Source organism: Rana temporaria, chromosome 6, assembly GCF_905171775.1.
Source record: "Rana temporaria chromosome 6, aRanTem1.1, whole genome shotgun sequence".
NCBI lineage: Eukaryota > Metazoa > Chordata > Amphibia > Anura > Ranidae > Rana > Rana temporaria.
The window spans coordinates 86653694-86663327 of NC_053494.1; the positions used below are offsets into that span (position 1 = coordinate 86653694).

The 9634-nt window shown below is 48.9% G+C and overlaps 1 protein-coding gene across 2 annotated transcripts in view; it reads left to right on the forward strand.

Annotated features, from left to right (window-relative positions):
- Nucleotides 1-9634, forward strand: part of USP7 (ubiquitin specific peptidase 7) — a 507717-nt gene that overhangs the window by 219959 nt on the left and 278124 nt on the right. For both annotated transcript variants that reach the window (XM_040356967.1, XM_040356966.1), the window contains exon 9: nt 6220-6300. In XM_040356967.1, the coding sequence (XP_040212901.1) occupies nt 6220-6300 (81 nt within the window). The remainder of the gene's footprint in view (nt 1-6219; nt 6301-9634) is intronic.

Sequence of the window (9634 nt, forward strand, 5' to 3'; positions counted from 1 at the left end):
CCTCAGACGGCGGCCATCTTAGATATGTCTTGGCCTCTTGTGACTGTAATAGCGCTGCCAAAAACCACGAATCATCCCTGAGGTGACAGACGCAGCGCAGCCAGCTTTCAGAGCACACCTCAGTTTTTTCAGCTCACACTACAACCTGGTGGGGCGGTGAGTTCCCTGGGGCCTCTGCCTTCTGTTCTTTGCAGCCGGGAGGTGACCGTTGGGTTGCAGTGCTGGGTGACACAGCGGTGGGGCATCATGGAGCCTGAACCTGGTGCTTCTGCCCCAACAATGCCTGAGTTAACCCTTAATCCCCCTGCCGCATCTGTTGAGGCAATGTCGGCTGTCCTTGAGGCGTTTCTCGCCAGGTTTAAAGCGACAGTGGCCAGAAGGGGGGTAAAAAGTGCCCCCTCCCTGAGCCTGCTTCTGGGGACGTTTCTGACACAGAATCATATCCTGCAGTTGCTTCTGGCTCTGGTTCTGTCATGTCAGATGATGCAGGCTTAACCCACACGGACTGTGAGGATGACTCTGCTTCAGGGTCAGTGAATAAGGAATTTGTTGGAGCTCTGATCTCTGCGGTGCGGGATACTCAGAAACTTGAGGATTTGGCGAAGGCATCGGATGTGCCGGTCCCTTTTGGGTTCCGCAAGCCTCCCCGCACCACAAAAGTGTTTCCTCGTATTCCATATTTGGACAAATTGTTATACAAGGAATGGGATTCGCCGCAAAAGGTTTTTGCTGTTCCTAAATACTTTGCGGTCTTTGAGGAGGACTTTTTGAAAAAACATGTCTCTCCTCCATCAGCGGACCCTCCCGTGTCCAGATTGAGTAAAGCCACCACATTGCCTGTGGAAGGGGCTCCCGCCTTTAAGGACCCCGCAGATAGTGGAGGCTGTGGCCCGCTCCATGTTCACAGTAGTGGGTTCGGCTGTGTAGACCGGTTTTGGCCAGGACTTTGAATGGGCAAAGTTGTTGCTGCAGGAGCTGGAGGCGCAGGATGCTTCCGAGACCTGTAAGGACCTGGCTGAACAATTGGTTCAGGGTCTACAGTTTGTCTGTGAGTCGGCCCTGGATACGCTTCCCTTGCTTTCCAGGGCCTCTGCGGTGGTACTGCGCCACCTTGTGTGGCTAAAAAAGCTGGTCTGCGGACCAGTTCTCAAAGAAGGCCTTTAGTGGATTTGCCCTTTAAGGGTGAACGGCTTTTTGGGGCGTCCCTGGATGACATCATAAAGGATGCCACAGGTAGTAAGGGCACGCTGCTCCCACAGTCTGGGAATGAAAAGGAGCCTTGCCGTAAGCAAGGGCCCTCCCTTACTACCCCGTAGCGTTTTTTTCGTGCGCCCAGTGCGGCAGGAAAAAGTTTGCAAGGTGCGAAGACCCTCGCTGCGGGGCAGAAGCACACCTGGTACCGCAAGCCCCAACAAGCCTGCTTCCGCGTTAAGGTCTCCCCCCCCCCCCCCCCCTCCTGTGTCTCAGGTGGGGGGCTGACTTCGCGCCTCGGTGGAGGTCTCTTCTTTCCGACCGTTGGGTTTGCGAAGTAGTTTCCTCGGGGTACAAGATAGTTTCTCTCTCGTCCACCAAACAGATTTTTTTCCTTCCAACCTCCAGCTTCCTCCGGATCGCTGGAAGGCTCTGTCAGGGGCTGTCCAGGATCTACTGGGCAGGGTAGTGATTGTACCAGTTCCCTCGATGGAACGGTTTTAGGGGTTTTACTCCAATCTGTAGTCCCCAAGAAGCAAGGGGTCCGTCCAATCCTGGACCAAAAGGCCCTCAATTGTTTTTTCAAGGTGCAAAAGTTCAGGATGGAGTCGATTCGCTCAGTAATAGCAGCGCTCCATCAGGGGGACTTTATGGCTTCCTTGGATATCATGGACGAGTAGCTGCATGTTCCCATATGCACAAGGTACCAGAGGTTTCTGCGCTTTGTGGTCGGGGCGGACCACTTTCAATTTGTGGCCCTCCCGTTCGGCCTGGAATCGGCACCGCAGCTTTTCACCAAGGTGCTTGCCCTGATCCTAGCCCTGCTGAGGCAGCGAGGAATCGCTATCGTGGGATACCTGGACGACCTTCTCCTGAGAGCTTCCTCGGGCTCAGAATTAGAAGAGGATGTGTCTATCACGTGTCAGACTCTCCGAGTTCGGCTGGCTTCTGAATATCCAGAAGTCAGTGTTGGTTCCGTCTCTGCGACTGGAATACCTGAGACTAGTCCTGGATTCCGCGGAGGCGAGAGTTTCCTCCCAGAGGAGAAACTTTAGACTCTGCAATCTGCAGTTGTCGACCCAGAACTGGTCATCTCTTCGATTCTGCATGAGGGTTCTGGGGTTGATGGTGGCCTCTTTCGAGGCTGTTCCGTGTGCCCAATTCCACACCCGGGAGCTACAGAAGGAAATTTTGTCACGTTGGGACAAGCTCCCGTCATCTCTGGATTACCAGATTCAGTTGAGCCCTCTGGTCAAGTCTTCCCTGGTGTGGTGGCTGACGTCTCCGGTGCTTCGGACCGGGAAGTCATTTCTGCCGTGCCATTGGACAGTGGTCACGACGGATGCCAGCCTCTCCGGCTGGGGGGGCATTTTGGGCACCCAGTCAGCCCAGGGGCGCTGGACTCAGGAGGAGTGCCGTCTGCCAATCAATATACTGGACCCCCGAGCAATCAAGCTGTGCTTTGCCAGGTGGTCCCTGGATCTGCAGGGCCGACCGGTCAGGATCCAGTCCGACAACGCCACGGCCGTGGCGTACGTCAATCATCAGGGAGGCACACGGAGCTCGGCTGCAGCGATGAAAGACGCACACATCCTTCGGTGGGCCGAAAGGTCCGCTCCGGCTCTATCGGCTGTGTACATTCAGGGGGTACAGAATTGCCAAGCAGACTACCTAAGTCGCCAAACATTAGACCAAGGAGAGTGGTCACTCCACCCGGAGGTGTTTCAGAGTCTGTGCCGAAAATGGGGCACTCCAGACGTGGACCTTCTAGCGTCCCGTCTCAATCGGAAGTTGCCACGGTTCGTGGCCAGGTCAAAAGACGCATTGGTGGCACCTTGGGGTCATTATCGCCTAATTTACGCCTTCCCTCCTCTGAAGCTTCTTCCTCGCCTGCTGCACAGAGTGGAAGCTGAAGTGATTCCAACAATCCTGATCGCCCCAGAATGGCCGCGCTGCTCCTGGTACGCGGACCTGGTGCGTCTGGTGGCAGACACCCCCTGGCGTCTACCCCTGAGAGAAGGTCTTCTGTCGCAGGGTCCGATCTTCGACCCTGCTTTACAGTCGCTGGCTTTAACTGCGTGGTTGTTGAGAGCCAAATGTTGAAGGACCGGGGCCTATCAGGCTCGCTGGTTTCTACCATGCTGCGTGCAAGGAAGTCTACTTCACGGAGGATTTTCCATCGTACGTGGAAGGCCTACATCTCTGTGTGAAGAGATGAATTGGCACCCCGTACATACGTGATGTCCTGGATTCTGCTGTTCTTACAGCGGGGAGTGGATCAGGCTCTCGCCTTGAGTACGGTTAAGAGTCAGATTTCGGCTCTAGCTGTTTACTTTCAGCAACCCTTGGCAGCGCACTCCTTGGTGCGTACGTTTGTGCAGGGGGTCCGGCATGTGGCCCCTCCTGTGCGCCCTCCACTGCCCCCATGGGACTTAAATTTGGTCCTTTCGGTGCTTCAGGACGCTCACTTTGAGGACATTCGGAATATTCCTTTGTTGACTCTGTCACAAAAGGTGTTTTTTCTAGTAGCAATTACATCAATCAGACGGGTGTCTGAACTGGCGGCCTTGTCCTTGGGGTTGCGCAGATCGCTGCAAATTGAATGACATTGGCTATTAACCGTTTCTAAGCAGGGGGGGTGGGGGTGCTGTCGATCGCTGAATATAACTGACATTCACATCACCATCGGGGTTGGGGGTTACGCCGATCACTGCAAATTAAATTACATCGCTGCGTCGATCGCTGCTGGAAATTACTTTTGACAATTACGGGGGGGGGGCGGCGGATCGACGAGAAATCAACCGTCCATCTGTTAGGTGTTTAGCAATGACCAGCCAATAGGGAAAGCGGGAGGGCGTGGCTTAGCACGATCTTCGCTTCTCTCAGTATATGACAGTTTGCAGTCTGGGTGGCTGATTTCTCGGCGATCGTGCCCCCACCCCCTGTAAATGTCAAAAGTAATTGTCAGCAGCGATCGGCGCTCCCATCAACGTTATTGACCAATTTAATTAAACAGTTAATTAAACAATCGCCAAGAACATCAGCCGCCCCTCTGCTAGGTGTTTAGCAATGACTAGCCAATAGGGAAAACGGGAGGGCGTGGCCTAGCGCAATCTTTGCTTCTCACACTGTGCAGACTGCGGCTAGCTCCCGTGCATCTCCCAGGAGGCATAGCGCCCCTCACGCCGCGGCGGAGGAGAAGATAATCAACTGTAAAACTGTGAGTTTTAAGAATAAAAAACAAATAGATGCCAAATGTGTTTAAGGGGACAGAGAAGAAGGGGATGAAGGAAAGTTGAAAAATAGGGTGGAACTCCACTTTAAGATAAAAAATATTTCTGCCTTTACAACCACTTCAAGTGTATTTCTGCTTTTTATCAAAAAAGAAACCTGTCTTGGTAATACCTTGCTCATGGCTCAGTCGGGCTACCCCAGACGCACTGTCGGGCCACCCCAGTTTATGAGAATCCGCAGATTGTGTAGTGACTAATCATTCTATGAGAAAGAAGCGAGAGCTCTTTACTCACGGTTTTTACAGAGGGGTTATCCCAGATACATGTTGGAGCCTGCGCAATTGTGGATTCCAAAGACGGGGCAGAACTTTTGAGCAAATCCAAACATGGAACAAAAGATAAAAAGAAAAAAAAAATTAATAAGCAGAGACCCACTTTGAGCACATCCTTCAGTAGGGAATTTAACAATATTGCGACCATTGTGCATCGATATTTGCCTATACTATTTGAAGATGCCGTTTGTGCAGATCTCTTGAAAGATGGAATAAATTTAATTCCCAGACGTGCACCTACTTTGGGCAATTTTGTCCCATAGTTGGTTTGATCCTGCCACCTTGAGGTTCACCATTTGGTTGAACTTCAAGGGAAATTATGGTTTTGGTGCGACTGGGTGTTGGTGTTTCAAGCACATCATTAAGGGGGATTTAGTACAATCCTTTTCAAATGAAAAAACACATCGGATAAGATCATTTTTTAATTGCAACACACATTTGTTACAAGCAAGTCTTGCAATGTGGAATACATCGGACCTACCACTAGGAGACTCAGGGATAGATTTCAAGAACATTTGTACAGTATTGAGAACAATTTGTCAACAAATGTTGCTTGGCATTTTAACCAATACCATAATGGCATCAACACTTCTGCCCGTGTTTCTAGAAAGAGTCCTGGCACCCACTAGAGGAGATGTTTTTAAACTTCTCTGAAAAAGGGAGGTTTTTTGGTTATTGTATTTTAACACCAGAAAACCTTTTGGAATGAACCATAAATGGGACATCACACATTTTCATAATTAAACCAGTTTTTGTTCCATGCAGGTCTATATATACATGCAGCATATGTGAATAATTTCACACGTGTGAAATGCGTTTACCATTGCCTGTCTTTGACAATAAAGATGACATCCACGATAAGTTGGAGTTCCAGTGTGCGACCAATTTATTGTTTTATTAGTCTTCCATGGTGGTGAGCCGAGGTCTGCACCTGTGAATCTACCTTGCACCTGATTTCTGCCTGGAGCAGTGTGCTTCTCATTGTTGTTTGCTGTGTTCTTTGTGTAAAAAGGGGAGGGGGGCTCCCGGCTCCCCCCTCTCCCCTCCCACCAGGGCTCAGATCTCTCCTTACTGAGCATGTGTGCCTTTTTAAGTCTCCACTCCCTGCTTTTCAGAGGTAAAAGAAGCTGTGTAAAATTAGGAGTATGCTTTAGGAGGCTGTAGAGCTGAGAGGACTGCAGATAAACAGGTACAACTTATGTAGGAGCATTTGTTTGACCTGATGATAGTCACTTCACTGGGTATATAATGGCTTTCAGCCAAAATAAACACATTTTTCCCATACGTTTGGTTCCCAGAATTAATAATTTTTATAAATTCATTATTAAAGCTTTTTTTGTGCATATTTTTATTATAACAAGCCATAGTTTGCATGTGTGACTACTTGTATAGTTTAGCAATTGTTGAGGTAAAATGACAATATACTGTAAATATTATTTAATTACATTTTTTCCTCCTTTCAGTTATTGGATAATGTTGAAAACAAAATGAAAGGCACATGTGTTGAAGGAACTATTCCAAAATTATTCAGAGGGAAGATGGTGGTAAGTATTTGTTTTAACCACTTCTGTACTAGCCTGTAATACACCTCCATTACCAGGCCATTTCTCACTTTTTAGTGCTATGATAGTTTCACAATTACACCTGTCATTCAACACGATTATCAAATTTTATTTTCTTTAGAAGACAAAGCTTTCTTTTGGTGGTATTTAACCACTTCAGCCCCGGAAGAATTGGCTGCCCAATGACGGCTCCATTTTCTCTTTCATTCATTGACGGACACAGCACTTAAAATCTTGACCTTAGGGTTATATCGCCACCTTCAGGAGAGGACTAGGCAGAACATGTAAAAACAGCCAAACTGCTCAGTACCACCCAGGGAGCGGTCCTACTGGCTATAACCCCCTCACACTGCACCCAGCAGCTCAATTTTTGTTTCTGCCTAGTGTAGGAGAAAATGACCTGGCTCCCGGTGGGGACCATTGGTCGTGGAGATTTTTTTACGTTTTTATTTTGATTCCTGTGATCTATCAACAGCCGTGCTGGGTGACAGGCTGGATAATATAGATCCTGGTAGTCTCCCCAGGCCGGCCGTTGAGCGTGAGCAGGCCTTGGCTTTGCGCTGGGTCAGCCACAACATGCCCCTTCTGATCCAGGGGTGGCCGGCGAGCTATATGCTCCGGGGCACACATATAACCAGGCAACTGCTGTCCATGTCAGTGTGTTGTGGCCGTCAGCCACCCCGTACCGCTCGGTTGATGGGTCTGTCCGTGGATAAGGTACGTATGGTCCCACCTGTCTCGGCAGGATGGTGCAGCTGGGCATTCCCTGGGAGGTCTCTCAGCCTCCCCTTCTCCCTCCTCCCCATGCTTGGGTCTGCTGTGTGACTGACCAGTGCTGTGTATGGGGTCCGCTCTGGCCTTGGGGGTGTGTGAGGTACAATTTGTGGGACACCACCACAGCCATTTTATCTGCAGATTCCGTCAGAAGTCCGGCGGCCATTTTACCGGAGCCCTGAGGCATCCGGCAGCCATTTTCTAGTAATCTCTGCTTGTTTTTGCCTCTAGCACTGGGGGATTTCCTTCTGGAACGGCGCAAATCACACAGTGCACCTTGTGAGGGAGAGCGGTCGGCAGCACAGCGCAGTGTCTGGGTGGTGAGTCCTACGGGGGCCCCTCAGTCTGTGGCAGCTAGGAGGGTGGACTATTTAGTGTCTTGCCTTCGGTCCCCTAAGGGGTGTCAGGCAAGCGTGGGTCAGCATGGCGTCAGAAGCTGGCGCTTCTTCCCCAGACATAGTCGTGGTGGCAACCGGTTCCCCATAACCTGCGGTGCCTATGGACGCTTTGCCGGCGGTCCTGGAGTCTTTTGTTGTCAGGGTGGAAGCGTCTGTGCGGGCACAAGGGGGGGGGGGGGGGTAAAAAATGCCCCCACCATCTTCTGGGGAAAGCTCTGATTCAGACTCGGGCCTTGCTGTGGCAACCGGCCCATGTTCTGAAGTTTCAGAGGATTGCGGACCAGGGCCGTTCAGACAGTGAGGATGATTCTGTGTCAGCGTAGGAAAGGGCGCTTGTAGGAGCGCTTATCACAGCGGTGCTGTATACCCTAAAATGGAGGCTACGGCGGGGGGCATCTACAGAGGTGTGGACCCCTTTTGGGTCTTACAAGCCGGCCCGCACGGCTAAGATGTTTCCCTACCTGACCTATTTTGATTTATCTACAAAGAATGGGAACAGGTGCAGCGGGCCTTTTTTTGGTCCCAAAACGCATGGTGGTGAAGAATTTCCTGAAAAAATAGACATCTTCCCCTATTGTGGACCCCCCATATCCAGGTCCTGCTTTTAAGGTAGGATAGGACCTGGTTGTCCCTTCACACTTTAACTAAATTCTACAAGGTTGATGTGAGCGCATCTACGGATGCTTCCTTCGGCCGCAAGGTTTTGCATGCTGCTGTTTAAGGTTGCAACTCCTCTGTTGAGGAGCTCTAATTGTTATAGGTGGAGTTTTGTTTGTTTGCTGTTCCCACCCCTCGTTTTTTGACACTGCTTGGGGACGTCCCTAAGGTAAAGATTTAAGTTGCTGTGTCCGTCAGTGAACAAAAGAGAAAATAGGATTTTTGTACTCACCGTAAAATCCTTTTCTCTGAAGTTCATTGACGGACACCGCACCCACCACTCTTTTTCTGTTTGTACTGCTTTTTGACACACTGAGCTGCTGGATGCCGTGTGAGAGGTTATAGCCAGTAGGACAGCCCCCTGGGCAGTACTGCAGTTTTTCATATTTTTTTTTTACATGTTCTGCCTAGTCCTCTTCTGAAGGTGGTGATATAACCCTAAAATCAATATTAATGTTGCAGTCTCCGTCAATGAACTTCAGAGAAGGATTTTATGGCGAGTACAAAAATCCTATTTTTTTTTTTTTATATTAATTTTGTGTGCATAATAGTTTGCCCATAAAGTCCCATCAGTACCGGGGGTACGTTCTCCCTTTTGTGGTTTGGTTTCCAGTGGGGGAAGATGACCCACACCCGTCTCCATATCATTACAGGGCAGAAGCGACACCAGAACGTCACTTCCGCTCAATGCTCTTAAAGGGACATTTTTTTTTTTTTTTTTTAAGCGACACAAACATTTTTTTATTTCATTTTAGTCTAAATATGAGATCTGAGGTCTTTTTGACTCCAGATGTCATATTTAAGAGGACCTGTCATGCTTTTATTTTTATTACAAGGGATGTTTACATTCCTTGTAATAGGAATAAAAGTGACCCAAATAGTTTTCTTTTGACATAATAAATATATATATATATATATATATATATATATATATATATATATATATATATATTGTCACAGTGGGTACGGAAAGTATTCAGACCCCCTTACATTTTTCACTCTGTTATATCGCAGCCATTTGCTAAAATCATTTTAAGTTCATCTTTTGTCCTCATTAATGTACACACAGCACCCCATATTGACAGAAAAAACACAGAATTGTTGACATTTTTGCAGATTTATTAAAGAAGAAAAACTGAAATATCACTTGAAGTATTCAGACCCTTTCCTGTGACACTCATATATTTAAGGGCTCTTTCACACGGGCGGCCCGTTCAGGTCCGCCTGCCAGAGCAGTGGATGTCAGCGTTGACATGCCCGCTGACATCCGACCCGCCAAAGTGTGACGGAGGAAAAACCTACTTTTCCATCCATCTATCGGATCGGGTGAACGCGAACAGACTGAGCAAGCGGAGGTTCATAGGGCGGATAATTACTTATCCGCCCCGTGTGAAAGGGGCCTAACTCAGGTCGACCATTTCTTCTGATCATCCTTGAGATGGTTCTACACCTTCATTTGAGTCCAGCTGTGTTTGATTATACTGATT